Source organism: Columba livia, chromosome 4 (genome assembly GCF_036013475.1).
Source record: "Columba livia isolate bColLiv1 breed racing homer chromosome 4, bColLiv1.pat.W.v2, whole genome shotgun sequence".
NCBI lineage: Eukaryota > Metazoa > Chordata > Aves > Columbiformes > Columbidae > Columba > Columba livia.
In genome coordinates this window covers 57,629,869-57,654,792 of record NC_088605.1, presented here as the reverse complement: position 1 = coordinate 57,654,792, position 24,924 = coordinate 57,629,869, and the positions used below count along the sequence as shown (strand labels likewise).

The 24,924-nt window shown below is 39.6% G+C and overlaps 1 protein-coding gene across 18 annotated transcripts in view; it reads right to left on the bottom strand.

The window, feature by feature from the left end:
- The window catches only part of ZNF827 (zinc finger protein 827), a 198,649-nt gene that overhangs the window by 61,776 nt on the left and 111,949 nt on the right, over positions 1–24,924 (bottom strand). For 17 of the 18 annotated variants that reach the window (XR_010472373.1, XR_010472372.1, XR_010472375.1 and 14 more), the window contains 3 exons: positions 19,657–20,667; positions 14,722–14,894; positions 3,995–4,478 (listed from right to left, as the gene is read on the bottom strand). Coding sequence is in view for 14 of the 18 variants with exons in the window: in XM_065061919.1 (XP_064917991.1) it covers positions 3,995–4,478; positions 14,722–14,894; positions 19,657–20,667 (1,668 nt within the window). In the remaining 4 variants the exon portion in view is untranslated. The remainder of the gene's footprint in view (positions 1–3,994; positions 4,479–14,721; positions 14,895–19,656; positions 20,668–24,924) is intronic. The other variant, XM_065061923.1, reaches the window with a different exon arrangement.

Genomic DNA, 24,924 nt, shown 5'->3' with positions numbered 1-24,924 from the left:
AAGAAAACCTTCTGGCCAAGCACTCACTGATCCAGCAAAGTACTCAGGCAACTTTAAGCATACAAGCCATCCCACCAAAAAAAAGAGTGGGAAGGTTTGAAGGTAAAAAGAGGCCCAAGATCAAGTATTTTTCAAGTTTCTATAAGAGTCATATGCTAATTGTCTTTACAAACAATAAGCCTTTCTGAATTTAAATAAAATCTCAGATAATTCCTTTAAATTTCTTGTGAATTTAAAAGCATCTCCTGCCTTAAGCTAGGACCTAGAGAGTGGAATCTTGAAAAAAATTCCAGGGTTTATTTTTAGATTTACATTTGGTGGTTTGTGCTATGCCTTATTTCAGAAAACATGGAACTAAAAATCTTTCTGGCAAGCAATGAGCAGTGTCATCACAATTGATTTCTGTCCCACTCAAAATCAGGTCTAACTTTTAACATCTGTACATATTTTTCCCACTTTGTTTCTCTACAGCTTGTGGCTTTATGCTGTTGAGCTTGAATTTCTTGCAACTGCTTCTGATGTCCTATGGTTCACTGACTGGGACAGACAAATCTAGTCCACCCTACTGCCTAATATGTGATCAACCATATCTGGCAGGTAGTTCTCTAACCTGTTTTTAAAACTCTCCAGTGGCAGAGATGCCACAATCTCTCCAGCCAAACTATCTCAGAGGTTTAATTACCTCAGCCTTTGGAAAGATTTTCCTAATGCCAGCTTAAACCCTACAGTAAGATAAACCTGTTATTTTTTGTCTTAATTATGATGAATCACCAACAGATTATTTCTTTCCCCCAAAGCAAACTTATTAATGCATTAAAGGCTTATTAATGACTTTCCTTAGTCTTCTCTATAGGCTTCACAACCTCACTCCCTTTCATCCATCCTCACTAGACGTGCTTTCTAAACCTCCAGTCATTTCTGCTGCTCTCCTCTCAAGTCTTTCCAACTGTCCACACTTCATAAATTGTAGTGCCAAAACCTTGGACTTCAGTGAAACTGTGAAGAGCAGGACTGTCTCCTCCTCCTTTGGAGCTGTTTCTCTGTATACATCCCAGTACAATAATTGTCTTTTAAGCACCAGTATGAGGTTGTTCTGTTCCCAGAGAACTGTTACCTAGCTAGTTGTTCCCTAGTTTTGTATTTGTGCAATGGTCTGTTGAATAGTTGCACATTTTTTACACATCTCTTTTGACTGTGAACTGCTTTTAGTGTACTGTTTTCCAACAATCTGATATCCATTTCATCTAGGCTAGAAAGGTACTGCACTGCACAATCAGAAATAATACTGAGAGTCAAGACCATATATGTGCTTATTAAGATTCAATTTAAAAATTCATAATAGTTGATAAACACCAATTTTGTACCGTCTCCCACCCTAGATGCACCAGTTGAACTTCTGCTCTGATGTGGTACTGGAAACCATAACTCTTACGTCTTAAGGGAAAGAAGAACTCCTCTGAGTCAGATGCTTGGAAAAAGAAGCAGCCAAAACTGCCCAGAAATGAAAACCAACAGGCCACAAGGTCTCCCCTGAGACTGGAGGCATACAAATGGACACCAACTGAGAAGAGGAGGAGCAGTAAACATTGGCAAGCAAAAATAAACATTCATTTAAACCATCAATATGCAATAAGAATAAATGCCAAACTCTAAAAGTCTAGATATCTATCTGCTGCTTCTTTCTTAGCCACAAGGCCTGTCAGAGGAGAAAATTAGATTGTTTTGACATAATTCGGTCTCGACAAATCTGTGTTGGCTGTTACAATTGGCATATACAATTTGAGATGTCAAAAGATTTACATCATTGAAAAGGTAAGGTCAATAATTGAAGTTCTGATGGGCCAAACAAGAGAGTGTCCTAATATATCACTCAAAGGAACTTGGTTCAGCACAGTAAGCAGTCAAAACATGCAGCTATTACTTAGTCAACTTGATAGAAGAGAACTACTTCTACTCTAAATTTATGCACCCTGTATGGAAGAAAGCATGAACTAAATGTATATAGCACAATATAAATCCCAGGAGAAAAGAAATTTCTTTCCTTTTAACATTGCTCTCCTTGTGCAGTAAACTTGGTGACTGGCAGTACATTTTCATCCCAATATGCACACATACAAAATTACAGATACAGCCCACTCCCCCAGTGACTTTATAACATGTTGCTAGGTAACAGTGCACACAAGTCAGGTTTCAAGACCTTTAGTAAGTCACCATAAAATAACCGCATAGGCCTTTTGCATGAATAATGTACACTTGTATCCTTTTTCTGATCCCAATAGATCAGACACCGAAAACATGACCGTCTGCCAAACTGTAAACAGCTCCCCACCAACTGCTACATGAAAAACAACACATATAAATGTTGCATGTTTCTAAAACTTTCAGGCTTTCCCCCCCATCTCCTGCTTTCTGCTCCCATTCTTGCTACATGCAGCCATCACGAGTACTACCATCTACAGGTCAGGGCAGTTGGTGTGTGGAACCTCTTAGCACACAGCAATCCAAATTTAAGACAGACATCAGAACAATAACATATACGGGACAGCTTTCAGACAACATATAAAATAGATTTCATATAGAGTCCAAATTCAAAACTCAATTAAAAATATGTATAAGCAAAACAGACTCATCCTCACTCATTTTTTGTTGGTCATAAAAACAAAATATCCCACCAGATTGTTTTTTTGGTTTGCTGTTGTTCGTTGGTTTTGTTTGTTTTTTGGTGGTGGGTTTTTTGTGTGTTTTGCTTGTTTGTTTGTTTGTTTTTAAGGGGAGGTTTCTGTGGCTTCTTCCCACTCACACAATAAACCATTTGTGCTAGCCCATTTCACCTCCTGCTTGTCCTCAGCTCTCTTCCTTTTTCCTGGTTGGCTCCATGAAGCCTCAGACTTCATTTCTTGCATTAACTCAGTCTCCTCAATTCCCCACAGAACTGCAGTCCCAGAGGTATAAAGGTTTGGGCAGATGGAGGCATTAAGCATTTCCAAAAAAATGCCCGTAGTTTCAGCAAGGCAATGGCATTAGGACAGAGCTAATTTCCTAGTTCAGCTGACAATAACATTGACTAAAATGCAACTTCTATTCCATTTAAAGGAAAAAGGTGATCCATTATTCTCTATTGAAAAGGTTATCCTCTATCTCCAAAGTCTAAAACTTGCCATAGAGACTGCCATCTCCTTGTGAAACAGCAGTTTCTCCAGTGACATTTTTCCCAATTTCTTTTTCTTTAAGAATTAAAGGTGAGTTTTGAAAACATTTAGTACACAGCATCCCCCTAGCACATCCACAATTCTGAACTGTTCAGTCAAATCAATATGAGCGCACATAGAATAGATTCACTCCAAATACATCCTCTATTTCAGTCTCACATATGCATATCATTCTTACAGTAATAATCTGCCAATGAAAGAAAACACAATAAACACACGCTTTGCATTAGATACCAATTAAAATTGGAAAATAAAAATTACGAGCTGCTCATGAATCTCTAGGACTACCTTTTTAAAGTGTTAATAATCCAGAAATACAGTAACATTCATACTTCACACATATTGACTGGTTAGACCTCATATGCTATCTAAAAGGAAGGTGACCCATTCTTTATTGGTCCTATTTAACAGAGGGCCTAAGGCAGAGAATTTAAGAGCTGAATTTTCTAACATGTTGGGCACTTGTGACCCTCAGTGATTTCAAACTAGAACTACAGGTATTCAGCATGCCTGAAAACCACACCACATGAGATTTGGCAAGGTAATGAAAGCCTGGATAAAAGGTTCTCACTCCCAACCCCAGCAATTAAACAGCGAAATCCTTCTCTCTCCATTTCCCCTCTTCCCTCCATCATGCACATCTCCTTATCAAAAGAAACAAGAAATTAAAAGTTAAGAAGTTGCAATGTTTTTCTCCCTGCAATTCCATGACTTAGGAAACCTGAGGCAAATTGATTCTTAGCCTACAAAGGAGCAGCTGAAGCTGCCACTTGCTGCTCAATTACCTGACAGCTTCATAAGAAAATCTGATGCCATCTTGACAGAGATGTCCTGGCTGAATAGTGCTGATGCTGTATTGACCACAAAGTCAGAAGAGTCTTTCAGCTTTGTGTTGTTGGGGGCTCTGTCAACAGTGTTAAGAGCAAAAGGTGCAGCTGAGATGCCATTGTCATCTTTGGGCTCTTCTTTCACCAGTAAAGGTGGAATACCTCCACTAGGCTGCCCAGCCACATCGGGTGTTTTAGATACAGATGCTGATCCCGTAAGGTCAGGTCCACCTCCTTCCCTCTGTGGTCCCGGGCAGGAGTCACTATTTAACTGTGGTGACCCCTTCACCTCAGTTTCTGGTATTTCCTCCTTCACTTTGGATTCTGTCCTGAGGAAATGTTGGTGGCAACGCATATGGAGTTTCAGGCTGAAGTGGCGGGAGGAGGTAAAAGGGCATAGCTGGCATTGAAAGGTCTCGCCCCTGTCTTGGTGCTGATGAACCTGGTTCAGGAGGTGAAAGATAAAAGCATGTATTAAGCAAACCAGTTTACTAGCATTATAGAAATCTCAACTCTACACTTCTCATATCATTAAAAAAAAAAAGGAAAATTTAACTAACGAGTGAACTCTTCATTCTGAGCACTTGAAAGAGGTCAAGCACTAAGAACAGTAGGATTCGTTCACACAGAAGTCAAAGAACATAAATATCAGACTCAACTGAAAAAAAAAACCCAAACATTTCCATGCTGCAGAAACAGATGTTCCTGAAGTCTGCTTTGGATCAAACAGTCCTTGCAACCAGAAGGATTCCCGATGACCTGTCAGTGAATAAAAAGACTTCCAAGCTACAACTAGTAGCTTTCTTGATTAAAAACCAACCAAACAAAGCCCTATCTATTACATGATCTGCTAAGCATAATCATTCTGTGCAAACTCATAAATAACAATTGTTCAGAGCAACCCAGCAAAACACCAACCTGCATAGCAACGTCCATCGGCAATTCATGTATCATTAGAGTGAAAAAACAGCACCTGGCAATACCAAGATGCTATTGAAACAGTTTGCTGCAAATTAATTCTACTAGAAAATAAACAGCTCTGTTACGAGAAAATACAAACATGAGAGATGGTGTTTGTCATTTATTCTATTTTATTGGTCATTAATGACCACAGTTCGTCTGTCTTCATATTTTTACTGCAGGCTTTTTCTCATAGAGACTGCATGCTCCAGTATGACTACAATGCCTAGTATCCTCAGGCCCAATCCTGATTACCTTTTAAAGAGAACTCCATCCATCCACATGTAATGGTTTACATATTGTTTGAATAGACAGACTCATTAATATAAACTACATACATACAATCATACAATTTATTGTTTAACACAGTACTCATGAAAGGGAAAGAATAATTGAGTCCAGCATAATAGTGGCAGGTATACTGAAAAGTTTTTTCCCTATAGCTTCATAAATGAATTTTAAACCCTGACAACAGCACTCTGAACTACTCCCTGCAGAAAGACTGGCAAACACATACATTTGTTCCGTACTAACTGATGAACATGGGATCAGGACGAACTGGCACCAAACTGAGCTCCATGCATTCATTTTCACTTATGACTTGAGCTGGTTGGAAACATTTTTGTGAGACAGATTATTGTTGGAAAATGGCAATTTGTTCAATGCAAAATATTTCACCTGAAACACAGGGAGGTTTGATGGCAAACGAGGAGCAATTCCCCTAGCTTACTGAGTGGCACACTTACCTCCTGCTCCCTGGGCTTGGCTATTATATATATATTATATAGCAGCCAGTTGTGCCAGGGACCCAAGGTTCAGTTCTATAGCCTGGGAGTCCAAAAGCTCCAGCTCTAATCAAAGCTCGGCTCTATACCAGGGAGTCTGAAAGACCCAGCTCTAGCTAAGGCTTTCAGCACTTACCAGTTTCCTGCAGAGCTAGTTCTAGATCGCAAGAGTCCTGGTACAGATGCTGCAGAGCTCTGGGGTAACAACACAGTTCTGGTGCAAACACAGCTCTGTCAAAACTCAGGCTGGTGTTTCTCATGGTTGTAGATTTGGCCTGATTAATTTTCTATATAGCAAGAGCAATTTAGTCACAAGCTCATATCCAGCATTCCTAGTTCTATGTAGACAGGACTCAAATTCAGGTCTGCATAAATGTGAAGCTGGGAGATGTCCCTCTTTTAGTCCTTTTGCATTTGGTGAAGACACTTTTCATTAGGGCTGTATAACTTTTCTTTCAGTAATTCTTTGAGGGATCCGGAGATTAGGTACTAAACAAACATATAGCAAGAGAGAATTTCTCTTGACCAGCCACTTTACAGAATGACCTTCTCAGTATTGTATAAACATAACGTTTACAGACAAAGTAATTCTGGAATCTTAAAATTGCACCTGACAACAACAACTACAAAAAAATTAGAAACTCATGCTAACCTAAGACAGTTTTAAAGCAATAAACTTGCAGAAGAATAGCAGCACAATAGATTCTAAATATTAACAGGTTACAAGAGAAATGCCAACCAGATTGCCTGTCTACACTACTGGAAACAGGACGGCCTGTGAGCACGCCAGTGCGTGAGCTCTTTGTGAAGAGCGCTGGGATGTACCAACAGTAGCAAGAACTCTCACCATGGCAACTTTATCTCTTACACCCACTGAGATTCTGTGTGCTGGGGTTTCTCTCCAGGATCCCCTTCAATCAACATTTCCCTTCCTACATATTTAACCACTTCTTCTAGAGGTCCCTTATCTCAGCCATCAATACGATGTCTTAGAAAGGCTGTCACTGCGACAGTCAGGTGGTGCAGTCTGTGTGGGAGCCCACCTTCTCTTCCCATGAGTATGGCATGCCACCCCTGCAATATCTTTCGAGAATGGATGAGAATAGGGAGGACTGATTAATCCAATTCAGATTTTTCTCCTGCCCAAAGGCAACAGAGCATCTTCTCATAAAACAAACTATGTTTCTATCTGGCAGCTAAAGAATGGCAGAATTCACACCCAAATATTTAGAGTTTTGAAAGGAAGAATTTTAGATCTACAAAAAACCCCATATGAAACAACATCAAGCCCAATATTTAGCCCCCAATGTTCTGGGTCCAGTCCAAACATAAGATTTTAAATTCTGTTTAATTCTCAAAAACAAATAACCATATTTATTTAAAAATTTGAACACTGTTAGAAGCAGAAGCTGAGCATTAAAATCCCTTTAAAGGAAAAAATATCCCTTATTTTCTCATTTGACAGCAGCTAAAAGAGCAAAGAATTGTCATTCTGAGTTATTCAGAGGGAAAAGACAAGGAAACAACTACTTGCTGCAGAATAAGAAACAAGAAACCCTGTAGAGCTACACAGAGAGCCACAGGGGAGATCCAGGTCACACAGCGTTACAGTCCAAAAAGCTGCCTGCTCCCTCCTGGAGACAGGGAACGGCTCTTACTCTGTGCTAACGCTCCCTAAACCATCAGATGTCCTCTTCAGACCCAACCAGGCTGTTGCTGCGCCAACCACAGGCAGGAGGAGACAAGAGGGCAGCTGACAGGTTTGCTTCAAAGTCCCTGAGCTCGGCTGCTGCCAGATTTGGATCTCTCTGAATTACGCTGCAATCACAGTACACAACCTGCTCACAGAGAATGGTTCTTTCAGAATCCCATAGAACTACTGCTTGACTTATGTCAGAAATATTTAAGGACTTCTACTTTACGAGTTTATTTCATTTAACTGTGGATATTCTCCCTGACTGTGCAAAGTACTTGTATCATCTTTATTTTAACCCCCCCAGTCTTCCCAGTTGCAGATGACATTTTGTGGTTCTACATCTTTTCCAGTGTGTGCTTGCTATCATGTATGCAATAATTTTCAACAGGAGTATAAACTACTTTAGGCCTAGCTTGAGGACTTTGGTACAAATTATCTTTTTTTTTTTTTTTTTTTCCCCATTTATGTCTTTTAGTTTCTCTTGCTACCTTCTCATTCTCACATTACAAGAAACAAAAAAAAAGAGGCCACTCAATTTATCTTCTCTATCCCATGGATTATTTTGATTACACCTCTTTTACACCTGCCAGTCTCATTCTTTTCAGCTTCTTACTTCAAAAGGAGTTCTTGCCGTCCCACTAATCACTTTCATTGCCAGCTTTCAAAATCCCTCCTATTTCTGATACATCTTTTTGATGCACAGTGACCAGAAGTGAATATTGTAAGTGGCAGCATACCAAATGTTAACAACAGCATTGTAATATTTTAAGTGTTATTTCCATTTTATTCTGCAGACATTCAAATAGCTAATGTACTTTTTAACCACTGCTGCACATGCCAAGAAAAGGTTTTCACTGAACTATTTATGACGACACCCAGATATTTTCCCCCAGTAGTTATAGTTCACTATATCAGAGAGCCAGGTGCATGATTAGACTCATTTCCAAGGTGCAGTACTTTGTATTTGTCAACAATAAACAAGGGGGTAAATGAAGTTATCTGTCAGCCAGCCCCTTTTTATTCCCTTTCAAGCTTTGCCTTTTCTAATCTTGATTCACGCATAGAAGAGGTTGTATCGCCTACAATTCTCTCACCCATGCTCATCATTTTGTGAAGATCACAATTGCTAAAATATGCACAATTGCACTCTTTGTAACGGAACACCCCTCTGTTATAGCCTTTTGTCATGCTTAAAATTGTTAATTCCTTCCTACCCTTTGTTTTACTGTCTCTTGGTGAATTTCTAATTTGCCATAGTACATCACATTGCTTAATTTATTTGGCAGCTTCTCAGTGAGAAGCTTTGCCAAAGGCTTTTTTAAAGACCAAATAAATTTCAACTGATTGTGAAGTCCATGATTTTCCTGACATGCTCAAAACATCTTAGTAGAAGAACACACGATTTTCTTTTACAGAAACCACGTGTCCCTGTCATATCACATCATTCATATAATTGTATTTTTTTCCGTCACATTTTTTGTTGACATACTAACATTTCTTCTATCATGAACAGTTTCTTTAATAATCTTTTAATACTTCAAAGCAACATCCCTGTTGATTTACCAGCCAGTTTGGAAGTACAACTGGTCCATATAGATGTATCACAGTTAGAAATACACACGGTCCCACCTAAGAGGGTACAATGGGGAGTAGGGGTGAGGGAAACTGACACAGGCACATCCTGCAATTTTGTAGAACTGGTGAGGTAGATCTTTTACCCTTTCTATAAGTTGGAGTAGTACTTCACACAGACTTTCCTCTTCTAGTTATAAGGCACAGGATGAGAAGGATTGGTATTCAACTTGCTTTTGAGGGACTCAGGATATTTTTGGTTATTATTTCGTAAACACGCAGAGTAAAAGGAAATGTTTCTTTTGAGAACCTCCATCCCTAAACAAACTCAGAACATAAGGGTGTTGGGGTGCTGAATCCATTCATTGTTCTATTTGCTTCTGCCTACTCAGTCTTTACTTACTTTCTGGGACCTGATTATTGCTTTTGCTTTGCCTACTATTAGTTTTATTTTTCTCACCAACTTTCAGGTGGATTAACATTTTAATGAGGGGCATCTTTTTAAGCAGCTACTATAACCAACAACAACTACGACCCAGTCATTTAGCCATACCTGCTTAATCACTCATTTTTCTGGGTTTTGTTGGTTGAGGAGTTTTGTGTGTGTGTGTGTGTGTGTGTGTGTGTGTGTTTGGTTTTCTTTGTTGTTTGGTTGTTTTTTTAAAAAAACATCCTTTAGTAAAATGCCTTTTTCTGTCACTGCATTTGAATACACTTGAGAGGTCTCTATTTTGCATCTATCACGTGCCCTCTGCCTTTTCATTTCATGCTCTTTTCTGATAAGTTCCCTCATTTTTAAAAATATTGCACTTGCAGAAGTTTAGTGCTATGGCACTAGATTTGATATGATGCTTCCCCTCAGGACACATACATTATTTATATAGTATTTTCTTTCTGCAACTATTTCCTTGCTTTGCTTGAAAGTAAACAAAAAAAGCTTCTCTGCAGGGCTGGAGTGGACTAGGTGTTCCAAGAAAAATTTCTTCTTCTCCTTTTTTTTTCTTTTAAGATTTCAATGTATTTCCTGTCTCATACATGAAAAGTGACAAGATTAAAAGACAGATATTTGAAGTCACTTGTGGTTTGTATCTGAGACTCAAGGCACAGATTTCACTTGTTGAAAAGCTGTGCAAGTTTGCATTCCCTCCCCTCGGCTGAGGTGAGGTAATGGAACCATATGTGCCTCCCAGGGCTCTTTAAGGTTAGCTTAAACCAAACTAAACAAAAAACCCTCCCATAAAACACAGCCAGCCTCCTTCTCCCAATAAGCTGAAGATGGTTTAAAATAACCTGTCCTGTACTTCAACAAAATGTACTAGGAATGCTTATTCAGTTTTCTGACCTTAACTAAGGAAGAAAGAGGGAAAAGCAAATCACTGAGGGGCAGTGAGCACCTGGCTACATTCTTCACGGCCCTTCCTTATTCCTGCTATCATGTAATGAAATAGCTTCTCCCTAATCAGAAGGCTGATTATAACTCTCTTCATATTACATAGGAATATTCATCTGAGCTCTCACTACATGGTCCCTCTGCATGAAGAACAGAAGCATGAAGATCCCATGGTTGAGCATCACATGACCTGCCTGCCACTGCATCTCTTTTCTGTTAAGCTTAATCTTCCCTCATTTTCTGCCATCCATCATGCCACAGCACATGTCCACAATGCCAAACTTCTTTTTCACTGCTAGAAGACCTGGCTTACTCATTTCTGCCTTATGTCTATATAGCAGCACAAGGAACATTTATAGATATTATTTTTGGCCATATGCTCCTCTTCCTCATTCCCCCTTCCCAGCGCTCAGCCTAATATCCTGTTGCTTTCTTGGAACATATTTGTATGATCTCACAGCCTATCCATCCACCAATTGCTTAGGAAGATACGTGCATGATCCAAAGATCATTGGCCAAAATCTGACTGATGCTTGTGGCATTGCTCTGAGGTAAATTTAATCTCTACTTCCCTACCAGGAAAAACAGAAAAGCCTGAAAACATCTTGCTGAATTACACCACCTCTTTCTGTTGCTTTCTGCAAGATACGCTTTCTTCTCAAGAAGAAAACAACATATTCCGACTGAATATATGTTCAGATAAGCAGAGAAGAAGACTCAAGCACAGCCCTTTCTGCCTGCTTGGACAAGACACCTCTCTCGGTTACCCATTAATTTAGTCCAGTTTCATTTTCAGTGTTCTCAGCACCCCTGGAAACCACACCACGAAACCAGAGTCAAGTCCTAAGATGCTACCTCTGGATTCCTGGGAATAAGGGCCAAAGCTTACGGTTATGCATATCCTACAATTTGTCCCCAAAACAGACTAATAAAATTCAGTATTGTGTCTCTTTTAGGATTGCCTATTACTAAGGTGCCTATTACTGTGGAATCTAAATACCATATAACAATTACAGATAATGCTGTGTGCCTTAAAAGGCAGTCTCTTCAGCCTCTCTTGTTCATTCTATGCCTGCGTGGAAACTTTCCTTCTGCTTCCCTTCTTGCTTTTCACTTCCTTGCCTCCAGTTGTGTGTTGGTCCTGGCAAAGTGCCCTTACTGGAAGAATGTTTCATCAAAACTGTAGGTAGCACACGTAGATCCGAATATGGTCAGGGCTGGAATCAATCCAGCTGTCTATTAGGACATTCTATAGCAGGGGACAAGACACCAAAAATGTTGGCAATGTTGTATTCTGGGCTAATCAGTCTTACATGTTATAATTACCATAAAATTACACAGTATTTATATTACATAGTTACTATTTGTTAACCTAAAGATACACATAATAAGGAAGGCCTGTATGGACACGCATACAAACCATTCATGGAAATTAAACCTCTAAATGACCAGTTTCAATGGAAAATGCCTACAAGAACCTGGAAAAAAAGAAGGTGCTTCAGCTCAGGGTTATGCTGCTTAGGGGGAAAAAAAGACAACACTAATAGATTTTGAGGACTGCAGCTGGAGAAAACACCTCAGCAGTTTTTGCCTGTCATCCTAATCAATATAATGTAAAACCTGAAAACCAAAAAGCAGCATAAAGGAAAAAAGCTTGGCTTGTGATAGCATCCCAGAATAAAAATTTGTTTATAATGAACAACAAACATGAGCTTAATATCCTAATTTTGAGCAGATTTTTGATTTTGAAAAATGTATCTTCACCTATAGCTGCAATTGATTCATGGGGAGAGAGATTCAGGGGGAGAGCTCAAGGCATCTACCTTGGTGGTTGCCTGCCAGGAAGGAGATAAGGCCAGGTACCTCCCAAAGGATCCTAGGACAATGAAGAGAACTGAAACATCCGTCCAGCATAACCAGAATGCTGCATCTTAAGTAGCTGCCAGCTGTGCTGTACCATTTCTGATGCATATTCATTCCATTTTAAAATCTGTTGGCTTATATATGTGTCAGTTACTATAAACTCATACCTATTTATGGGCAAATTTAAAAGCAGCAATTTTTTATAATGAGAAAAGAAATCTGATATTTTTTTTATTTTTAATCTTGTGATCAATCTATACTTTCACCAAAGGGAACTCAAATTATGTCTGACACTGTTGAACATGACTAACATGCCCCTACCTTATTCACCTGCCTCAATTTTCGTGTGGTAGAAACTATTTTTACAAATAGCCTACTCAGCTGAGAAAACTGTATGAAACCCACTGAAATTAAGCTAAAATATTATCTTTCAGATTCTTGTACTTGTGATTCTTTACATCTATCCATAAGACTACAACAAGGACAGACTACCAAACACAGGCCATCTAGTTTTATAGGACAATTGCCTTCTCTTAAACAGGGAGCAGTTTTGCCAGCAAAGACTTGCACGATTGGTCTGCGTTGACTGAAGAGACTTCAGATCTTATCTCCGTAGTACAGCTAAAGGAGGCTGTAATCCCTTTCATTGTGTCAAGCCGCTCTGGGCCTGACTCTGACCTCAATGACGTCTAACTGAGCATTATTTAGTAATAATGACTATATTACCAAATAATTAATGGTATATATTACATGGCTGTACAAGGGATCTTTTAAGATGACATGGGCCCATTTAAAAAAGGGGTTTATGTTAGGTGGGTAGCAGAAAAGAGCACGAGGGCATCAGATTGCCATCAATTTGATAGCACACAGAAATGGTGAAAGAGTCCCTAATTTTCTCCAACATCTACCTGTGACCAATTATGGAAATCACCATGCCAAAAAGGAAAGGATAGGCCCTCAACCTGCAAAAAAGCAGAGAACAAGAATTTCTGCAGGGAACAATAGGAATGCCCTTTACAAAGCAGGGGATGACAACAGGCCCCTGCCAGGCAATAGCAAGCTTTTAGGTGATGTATGTTTTGTGCAGGCTGTCAGCAACTGAAAACAAAAACCCTTTCTTATCATACTGTGTCCCCATTTTTAGTACCCATCTTCTACTCAGGATGGCCACCCGAGTGATCTAGTCAACATGGAACACCAAGTCCTAAAGCAAAAAGCCACAAACATCAAACCTACTTGTAAATGATAAGGCTTAGCATGATACACCAAGGATGCCTGGGAATAGTGCATTGATCCACAGCAGGAGAGTTAAGGGATGAGCCTTCAGGCTTTAGGGGGATGATTTCAGACCTAGCAAGGACCTGAAAAAAGCAAGATCTGCTGTTTCGATCATTGGCATCATTTGAATCATTTACACTGCAGTGAATACTTACTGAGGTATAAGCAAGGTTAGATTCCTGTCCAGTGATCCCAGTACCATATAAAAAGCTAAATAGCATTTCTGTCCCCCTCCACACCAGTCTAATACTCTCTTACACACGCATTTGTGCAAAACAGACAAAACGCTAACAATAATAAAAAATTTCACTGTTATTATAATAACTCAACTGCATGAACAAAGAAAACCTCTAGCACTTTAGCTTCTTCATCCATGGGATAATGGGACAAGTACCATTTTTACTTCACTAAGAATATTCTACAGCTTGCAAGACCAGGCACTGTGTAGCACTTCAGCTAAATGGACAGAGAGCTTCTTTACATGTTATATTTTTTTCCATATCAAAACAGATGTTGCTTCCTTCAAAAGCTTATCTTCAGTTTGAGCCTAAAATTTAGGCTGAGTTAAAAGCACAGTTGAAATTTACTTAAAACATTTGAAAACAAAACATTACAGTATAATCTGTCATTCGTTTTGTTTTGGATGCTTCACTCCTGTAGTGCCCACAGTTAAATTTTACACGGAAAATAGAATGTAAAACTGCAGGCCTCTCAATATAAAAGTATCAGGCAGATCCCCTGCTAGTGCTGGCCAAGTTGGTATGCTGGCTTCGTGTGATGCAATGGCACATAGAGATACTGGCTAGCACCCAGAAAAGTAGCACCGCTGTGTTTGCATGGTGTCATATCTCAGCTAACATCCCTGCTTTTGGTGGTTCCAGGTCCAGAACTAAGTCCATCACAGACAGCTTGTGCTGCACCCGGTTGACACAACCCAAGACAGTTTCCACATTCCACAAAATGGAAAGGCAATCAAATGAAGAAAAGTTTCTCCTTTCTCTTTTTATTTAAATAAAGGCATTGTTAGTAGTACAACTAGGGAAATTTTGTTCTTGCAAATGCAAACGAAATATATTTGTTATACTATAATTTTTCAATTGATGATTCAAGTATTTTGACTGTCAGTAAACATTCCCCTTACCTTCATGTGTGATTTGAGATTGTCCTTGCGTGCACAGCGAAATGGACAGAGAGGACACTGATGACTTTTCAAACCTGTATGAATCACCATGTGCCGTTTCCAGTAACTCTTCCTCTTGATAACCAAGCCACAGATGGGACACTGGAAAGGCTTTCCTCCTTCTTCTTCTGAGGCTTAGCAGAAGGGGGAAGAAAAAGAGAGGATCCTTTACAGCCACTTGTCGAATACTTTCCCCTTGTAAACATACTCAAGATACCATTTTTCAATGCTAGAATTTCATCTGCAAAGAGACACATCAGTTAAACAGCAGCATGTACCAGAAATTTCAGCTCCTCCCCCTGCAATCCCATTTCCTCTTAATCTAGTTATTCTCCCTCTAAGAAAGGTCATAATTTATAAAGGTTAATGTCCCAAACATCCCTTGGCTAAGCAGCAGAGGATGCTACTCTATTTCACCTAGTCCTAATGTTCCTTTTAATTTAACTCAACTGAGATGATGTCTCTCATAATCATCACTTTGCAGTTTCATTTCCTATCAAAGGTTGGTTGTAGTAGGGTATGGAAAATATGCTTAACTTAAAAACTGATCCAGTATCCTGTATCTGATGGTTACCCAGCAGGGGAGCAGGACATAAAGCAGAGAACAATCCACAACTTAACTGAAAAGCATGCTGGTATTGCATATCAGATATACATATTTAACTCCAGAAGCGAATGACTTCAGAATCCCTGCTGTTGAAAGTGTTTAGTTACAGCTTGAGCAGAAGCTGCCACAACTTCAGCCGTCAGGGATCTTCAGGTTGTGGGTTTTCTTCTGCTTCTCTAGTTGCCAGTGCTATAAATCTACTCGCTTACTGTTTGCACTGTGTTTTAGTGGCCAATTCATCTAAGATAAGATAAGGCTTTGGTGGCATTTATCAAGCAAATATGGTTAGTCTATCAGGTGTGGAGCCATCTCAAGGTTGAAGGAAAGAGAAATTCCTTGCTGCTGACTTTACACGACTAATCACAAATACATCTTCTCACCATGATTTCATCTGCTCAGTATAAAGAAAGGCCTACTACTACCATGGAATTGGAAGGTTTTTTCCTCACTGTAAAAGACAGACTATTTTCAAATACCCAGAGCTCAGCAACGTGCATCCTGCTGTTTGGAGTTTCTCTCAGAATATTTAATCTTATTATTATCAGTTATTTCCTTCTGATAAGGATATAGTAAACATCAGAACTAGGTGATAAAAACCTCCAGGAAGATTTGTTATATCCTAAAATACAATTCCTGCTATAAGGTGTGAAACAAAACCACTGTAATTCAACTGATTAGACAGTCATTATGTAAGTACAAAAAAGGACACGCTATCAAAGCATGAACTTCTGCAAGTTCAGAAATTCTCCTTGTGAAATATTCTGTCATGCTCAACATACTATCAAATTGTTGCCTGCTCTGCATCTCTAAAGAGTAAGCCAAAACCGATCCTATAATTGCATACGTTTCAGTTTTCAAATACCTTTACTTACTTCTTCACAAAAGGCAGAAGAAAGACAACCCACAATAAAAATATGTTGGCAGCATTTTTACCTATCACTTCTTTTCCTTCAGCCACATCTTTTCTCCCGTCTCTGGTTATCATCACAAAGGATCCAGAAAATAAACGTGTTACAAGCTATTACCAGTTTTCCACCCAATTAAAAATAAATCTGCAAACAAGATGGATCAATAGTAATTTAGCACATTACAAAATACGCAAAGAACTGGGCTGAATGCACGTGACTTCACCAATAACAATGGCAATTAATGGTACACAGGAATTACATCAGTGCTCTCCAAAGCTGAAACATGTTAGCTCTTTACTATATAAACCACAGCATTAAAAGGCTTCAGCTTTTCTTCATCTCTATTGATGTTTATTTTATGTCACACAGTGTCAATTAATTGGAAAGAGTGACTTCAGTATGGAGAAAATCAGTCAGTGCTTCCCAAAAAACCTTCAGGAACAAAACTGCAAGCATTGCAGGCAAAAAGTGACACCAAACATGCATTTAGCCAGTAAATTAGGGTGTGCCACACACACTCTTTCAATAACAACATCAAAACTTTAACAGAGATTCCAGGCTTCCTTTTAAATTTCATCCCAAACACAAGAGCATTTTATAAAACTGGCAATATTTACAAATTGATAGAGAAGTTAGTCTTCTCTGTACCACTTCACAATTAACCTATGCAAATAATGAAAACCTGACATGCCATTTCAGAGGTGACTATGCTCTGATAAGCTATGGCTCCAGCTTCTTGCCTGAGATAATTCCGAGCAAATGGCTCAACATGGTGGACAAAAGAGCAGCTGGCATACTCTTGTTATTAACATATTTCTCTTTAAAGAGCCTCCATCTTTACTGTTCCTTACTTGTAGACACCTAATTAATCTCATTGAGTATTGATCTCATAACCCAGGCTAGTTGAAACTAGCGGGTAAGTGAATAAGATTCATAACAACAAAGCAAACTCAGCAGTGCCATAAATGTTCAAGTATGAGGGGGAAAAAACACCTCTCAAGCTAGGCCTACTGGGAAAAGAGGTCCCTCTCTGGGAACAAGACAAAAACCCCATGGCTCAAGGAGCGATCAGACACACACAAAATGATAAAATATCATAAAATGAAATACTGTTTTCTGCTTTTAGTGCCATAAGATTGTAGGTGCAAAAGGAATCAGGAATGTGTGATATTTATTATCATGGCATAAACACATGCTCAGCTGCCCTACTCAACTTCTACAGAAGTGAAGTCTTCAATCAAAAGTCACTAAACAGTGACTGACCTCTTTTTGCATGCTGCATTTCTCCATGTTTGAAGGAATCCAGGAGTCTGGCTTTCCATAATCAACATCCATATATGCTAACCAACAGCTTGCTTTTAATTTGCAGTCAGTTAATTATTTAGAAAAGAAAACCTTAATAGCATATTAGAAAATGGACTTAGAGAACTTTTGTAATGAACATTACACCATAAAGTTTGCTTGGATGCCAACTGGCATTGGCCCAGTGCATATGAACTGAAAGGGAACACCCTTCCTCTTGAGATACTAGTCCCATATATTATAAAAAGCGAATAGTTATTCCTTGGTTACCAAGGACCTGAGGCAGTCAGCCCCCATTTGTCATCTTTTAGCAGCAGTATGCTTTGGCCTTCCACAAAGAGAACAGTTACTAGGAATTTGCTGCATCCCAGCTAGTTTATTAAGTGCTGGTCCTACCAGCACACTTGCACAGAGCACTCCCCTAGTATAAGCTGCACAGACAAATCCTGTAGTTTGTTGGTCAAACACAGAATCTGGATTTTACTACAACCATTTACTTTTCCCCATTAGAAATCTATGATGTGAGCAGCTTTTTCTTCAGCAGGGAATAAAATAATAACTTCAAATACATTTTAACCTTCCTCCTTTTCTATGCATAGCTGACTGCCTTTTACGAAGGCCAGTCTTCACGGGGAAAGTCATGTTAAATTCACGCCCACAGTCACACTGGTGTAGCCAGTGTGGGTATTCCTATTACCACACAAAAGGACCTTTTTTTGGTTTAGCTTATGTTACTCCAAAAAGAACTTAATCTAAGATAATGGAAACCTTAGGCCAGACCCATGCCAAAAATAGTTCGCCACTTTAATTGCCTTGGCAAAACACACCAGCAGAGCATTTGTAGAACACATGTTAACTCAGAGGAAAAAACTGGTATTGGCTGCACCTCACTGCATCCCGCCCGCTCTTCCTCCAAGGGAGGAATGAGCACTGCCATCCATCCAATACCTTCTACGCTGTGAGTTTTTAAGAGTCACACAGGGACAGATCAGACCTCATCATATCCCTAAACAAAAAGGCTAGGTTGGAAAGATGGCAGTGCAATTGTACAGTGTCCATGTCAGGCTTCATGTCTGTCCACCAGCTTGCTCCACCTGTACAGTCAAGCGAGTAAACATGATAAAACTCAGCCTGATAAACCTCCAATATTCTGAACCACTCGAGAAATTGTACATCTCGTGAAAATACCTGACATGCTTCCTTCCCTTCTGTAGCAGAGCATCACTGCAGGGACAACACCAGCAACACCTGAAGTCTGTATGTTCTACCAGAAATACGAACCTGTGATGTGAACTTCTTATAGAAAGAGATGAAAGAAATCTTAGTTTTCCTTATTTTGAAGATGGATCATTTAAATTTCCCTGCATGGCTTACCAGTTCTTGAAAGCTGTTGTTAACAAGACTCATTCCCTATAAGCCTGATTCCCTGACTGCTGACAGCTAGAACTAGTGGAAGGAAGTCGGAAGTGTAAAATGGTTCTTGTTGAGCAAATTAGAGAAATGCAGTTTGCTTTTTTGGAAAATGACAAAGTATTGTAAAAGACCAAACATGAAATTTGTTCATGCTGCTGCAAAAAAATTTTAATGAAAAGTGGCAACATAATAATATACTCTGATAAATTAGGACAGGGTAGTAAGGATTATACAAAAGTCCATTTGTGACACAGACAGCAGGAGGGAGAATTCTCCCTTGTCCAGTATTTCAAAGGCACTAGTTTTGTACATGCTCACTGATACCGTGAGCTCCCTAACAGACATTATTTGATCTTCTCCATTAAATATTTTTTGTGGACTTATTCTGAATTTGTTGAGAGGGGGAAATACCATTGTGAGGAATTAAATTAAAAAAAAAAAAGAGTACTGAACTGTACATTCATATCTTTCAAATATGGAAACCTTTGTGACAGTTTGGTCTTCAAGTGGCATTTTAAAAAGCTCTTCTGTCGTTTACCTAAAGTACCTATTTCTTATTTTCATAATACAGGGAACCAAAGCAAGTCCAGACCCCCTGAAGAGGTGTTATATAAGCCTATAGCAAAACAAATACATTCTCCTTAGTGGCTCCAACCGTATCCATACCTGTATTAGTGGGTTTGGATGCTCTTCCCTTAGGGACTGGCAGTAACAATAATTCCAAAGACTGTGGTGGAGTTGCTTTCTCTTGCTTCATCTCTGAAAGCTGCAGGGGATCCTCAGCAACCAGTGATTTCTTCTTCTCAGCCAACAAAGTGCCTGCAGCCCTTGCAGCAACCTCCTTGAGAAGGGCAGCTGAAGAGGTCATAGAAGCCAGAGAAAGGAAAGAACTAGCTGGAGGCGGGTGCTCCTGCCCAGGAGTCATGCTTCTTTCACTTACTTTCTTAGATAAAGCTGCTAACGTGGAGCTGGCTGACTGAGAACTAAACGGTGAGGAAAAGGATTCAAATCTTACAGTGTCTTCAGTCCTTGAAAGTGATTTGTCCTGCAGAACAGCGTTGGCTGCAGCTTTCAGTTTCAGGATAGCTGAATCAGGGGACAAACCACAGGTGGTGGTTGAGTTTGGCAACCACTTACCTTGATTCCAAATAAAGTGACTACTTGCATTGTATTGGTCACTTTGTTCCTGTTTCTCAGCAAGCTTTCTGGCAAGAACACTCAGCTGCTGGGCATGATGAGCAGGTGGAGAGAAGGAGAGATTTGAGCCGAGATTTACAGGGGACTCAACTCTGCCATTGACTGTAACAGCAGCATCCAGCTTGAGGGAGCCAGCCTCCAGCAGCCGCCTCAAATTACTACTCAGTGGCTTATTTGGCCCAGGAGGTTCTTCTTCACACAGAGACGACACATCAGGAGAAAGGTGCTCTTTGCTCTGTAACGTGTCTCTTAGTGCGTCATTTTCAATGGTTCCCAGCTCTGCTGTGTTGCTGCTAGGAGTTGCACTTCCCAAAGAAGTATCTGGAGAAGTGGACTGTTCTTGGATTCTGTCCTCAAGAGACAACTTAAAGTTCTCCTGGACTTCTCCATATGATGCTTCTGAAGGAGTTTCTGAAGAATTTCCAAACCAGCGTTCTTCTTCACTGAGTTCACCTTCCACTTCTTCCTGTCTGGTACCATCTGTGTGGAACCAAGAACAACAGTATTATTCCCAAATCTGCGTAAAATAGCTTCTTAGCATGAAGTATGCCTGGCCTCTGCATGACCCTCCTGAATAGTCTCCTAACATCCCCCTAAAGTGCATGGACTCAGCATCAGCCTGGATTGACTGACCAGGAAAACGGTTTTTGAAAATAAGTGTTTCTTTGAAGCCTGTCATCCTTCAGTCAGCACAACTAGAACAGCTAAAACTGCAACAATACAAATATACATAATATATTCATGTATTGCAAATTCTTCATTATCAGTATAGTCTGTACATCCTGTAAAATATTATGAACTCTGTGGTATAAAGCAGGGATTTAACAGGCCTAGAAATTACTGGGTACTTGTGCCTCTGTACAGCTGGCATAGGCAAGCCTTCAAAAGCAGATCAGGTGTGTAGCTACTCAAAGTAGTTTCTTCCAGTGACTTTAAATCTCAGCCCAATCCTGCAGTGACCCCTATCTAAAATAAATTTGTGCTGATAATACACAATTCATTCCTGAATAGCTGAAATGACTAACACACCAAGGCAAGCTACCGCTCTCATCTCTCCAACTATTTGGGAAAAGAATATATCACACACACAAAACTAAACTTTGGGTTTTTTTCTTCTTATATAGACACTACCTGCTTGTCACTCTTCATTCATGTAAAAGTTTTAAAGATCATCCTAAACTTGTGGGGGGGAAGAAAAAAAAAAAAGAAAAAACCCTGTTGGTCTCAATGCATTTAGTTACATTTTCTCCTCTCTGTTAACTACAACACATCTAGTCCCTCCCGAGACCTAACTGGCAGCATTTAAAGCACTGTGACCCTGGATTGCTCTTCTTCCTTATAGGTATTCAAAGTCACACAGATATGACCAAGACTTATTTTGCAGAGCTTGCTGGCCAATCAGAACATAGTCAAGAACAACAGCACTGCTAGAATTAAATTCATGTTATCTTCTCTTGCCAGATACCTCTCGCATTTCTTGCTTTTAGACTCAGTGTCCCAAGCTACAAAAGAATCTTTGTAATCATACTACAGCAAAACAAAGGGATTTAATATAACCCTCCACTGACATGTGGGAAATAATACTGCATGGTATCTACTGTATCTATGATCATGTATTATTCCCAGATTCCCTATTTAATTCTGGCAAACTACAAAACTTGGAGAGAAGCTGATGAAGAAAAACTTAGATTTATATTATTGCTTTGATCCAATTAATTTAAGGGGGGAAAATCCAGCCAGCTGTATCAGAAGCGTATAGATACCAACATACACTCTGAAAGGAAATGGTTTTTTAATGTAATACAGAATATGAGGAATAGTCTCACAATAAGTTCCGTTTTCTCAAAACTCTTTGTAAAAAAATTCACCAGTGTTTTAAGAGCCCACAATAAAAGCACTTAGTTACCTTTGATTAGTCATTTAAGCAGAGGAGGGCTACCATCTTTCCTATTCAAAACAAACAAAAGCCAAGCAAAGCCCAAAGTACTTACTTAAAATTATGTTTACATTATCCAACTTAACATCACAGGCATGGCAAGGTTAACAATAACACGCGCATAAAAGCCAATACCATGTACATTCAAATAAAGATAGATCATAATCAGCTGAGCCAGCACTTATGCTGGTTAGAGGAGAACTGAATGTATTCCCTTTCCACCCTGTGAACGCTAAAAAGTAACTTGAAGCATGTCTGTATAGTTAGGTGTAGGCAGATGAGATATCCATCCACTCATCCCAGATGCAAACAAGTTCTAGATCCAAAAATTACAGTTTGAGAGATATTTAAGCATAAACGGTTAAAAGAGGACGTGGGTTTCTGGTTTACAGAAATCTCCAGTTTACTAAACCCCTGAACTTCTCTGTTCCTTGCCAAGTACGTCAATTTCTTAACATTGATGTGTTTCCTAGTTGCAAACAGCCTTTAAAATACCAGCTAAATACCACTGTTTTACAAAACTCTCAATGTTGTTCATCCTACTTGCACCAGAAATTAATTATTCCTTCTCTCCTGCACCTATTTTTGCTCTAACCAAAAAAGTAATGTCCTGCATATATTTTCATTATCGATCCCTCTTCTCTAAAGCTGACATCTCAGGGAACACTCACAGTACCTCAGGAACAGGACACTGGTATTTGAAGCTGATGGTAAGGGGTGGGGAAAGGAAATACATCTGCTACAAAAGGGATGCAACACAGCTTTCCTTGACAGTAACACAACTACTCTATGCCTAGAACAAAAACAACAACAACAAAGTACTGATAGCAGAAGAGACAGGAGCAGGACATGGATTGCCTTTCCTTCTCCAGACACATATGTTCTGTGTTGGTCTTGCCTATATGAAAGGCAGACACCAACATTTTATTGACAGGGAGCAGCAGGAGTGCAGTACTCTTCATTTAAAGGTTTGCTACCAAGACCAGAATTTCCCTCCTCTTTGGGTGAGAGCTCCCCCTCCTGTTGCTAATCTACCTGTAACCACTCAAGCACTTCCAAATATTCAAGCAGTCTCCATAACAAAGGGCAAATTTCCTCGCAGCATCTCTATCCCCAAAGCCAGCTGTTTGTTTGGGTTTTTTTTTCCACCAGTGCACTTTCTTATGTATCCAGAAACCAGATCTCTAACTGCTGACACAGTTCTGATTTTCCTCTTCTCAGTAATTCCTTCAGTTGCTGCAGTATCAAGTCCATTGTACTTTAAGGCTCTAAGGTTAATGCTGAAAAGGCCAGCATCAGTGTCTCATCATCAGCTCAGTCAAGATCCCTTTTAAACATTGGTGAATTGATTTAGAAGAGTGGCAATTTCATTTCTAAGCAAAGTTGCCATTCATGGCCTTCAGGGAAGGTTTTCAATTCACATCGACTTGTCAGTCTGTGAGTTTGAACAAACTTGTGAACTCCAGGAGAAATCAGCCCAATCCACCAACTCCCCTACAATTTCAAATTAAAGAAAACCCTCCTGCAGAACTGAGAGACTTCATGGGATACCCAGACCAGCTTTGCCTGAAACAGGAGCCAACTTCTATGTGTCTGTCAAGAAACATCAGCTGTTTTTCAGGTCTGTGGCAGAAGATCTGCATGAGACATTTTTCCCTTCTCTTGTAACACAGCTAAGGAGCTCCAGTGAAAAGTCCTTGAAAGCCAGGAATAGAAATGTAATACCACATTTAAATTTCTTCTCTCCACCATAAATATACTGTATTTTTTATTACAGAATTACTTATGGACATTAAGCTACTGGCGTTTCATTTCTATTGCAACCTGAAATGCTAAGAATGGTTAAGAAACCACACCACTGTTGCAAAGCAGGAAAAAGTAACTTCAGTGTTAGGGGCAAATCTGCACCAACTTCATTTGGAACAAGAGCTGGCTGGCAATCTCACCAACTTTTACCAAGTAACCGTTCATGAGATTGCCTCTTCTCAACATGATTCAAGAGTCAAGACCTGTCAACACTTCTCTCTCCTGGTTTCCATGGCAGTTCTGGAGAGATAACTGCTTCCCAAACCATTTATCACTGGCAGAGGTCCTGCACACTTCGGGACAGCCCATCACACAGCACCCCAGAGCCTCACACAAGTACTTCTCACTCCTGTCAGAGATAGCAAAAGGCACCAAAATACTGTTGGTCAACCGCTGCCAGTGATGTAGCCCAATATCAAACAATCTCTGGCAAAGCCACACGTGTGCTGAAGCACTGTTTGAAGAAGCGCCAGTTTCCCTCACTCGCCCACTCATCTGCTTGTTTTCAAACACAGAGAAGTTCTGTTTCCTCTTCAAGAGATCAGTTTGAGAGACAAATCTCGTTGATCCCAAAGTATGTTATTTCACTTTGTGAGCATCTGCCCTTTTACTTACAGTAGTGATTAGAATTTGACCCTGATATGACTTGAAATGTAAATATTAACTTGCCCAAACGACTTCTATCTGAAAACTGAAAAAGACAAACATGTTTGTTGATTTATATCTGAGTCACCCAATTCAAATGCGGGAAACTTTAACTGTATGAAACATAATATACACATGCCATTCACAAAACTGGCAAGTCTGAGATGATCCACAGTTCTACTTTGCAGGACTTGGAGTGGAGATATATGAACGCAGTAGGCTAGAACTAGAAACAGCCTGTGTAGCAAAAGGAAACAGGAACAGTCTCCAGGTTATGGCACTGAGCAACAGACATGGGATGTGAAAACATAATTGAAAGAACACCATTTGGATCACCAGACATTATCTGA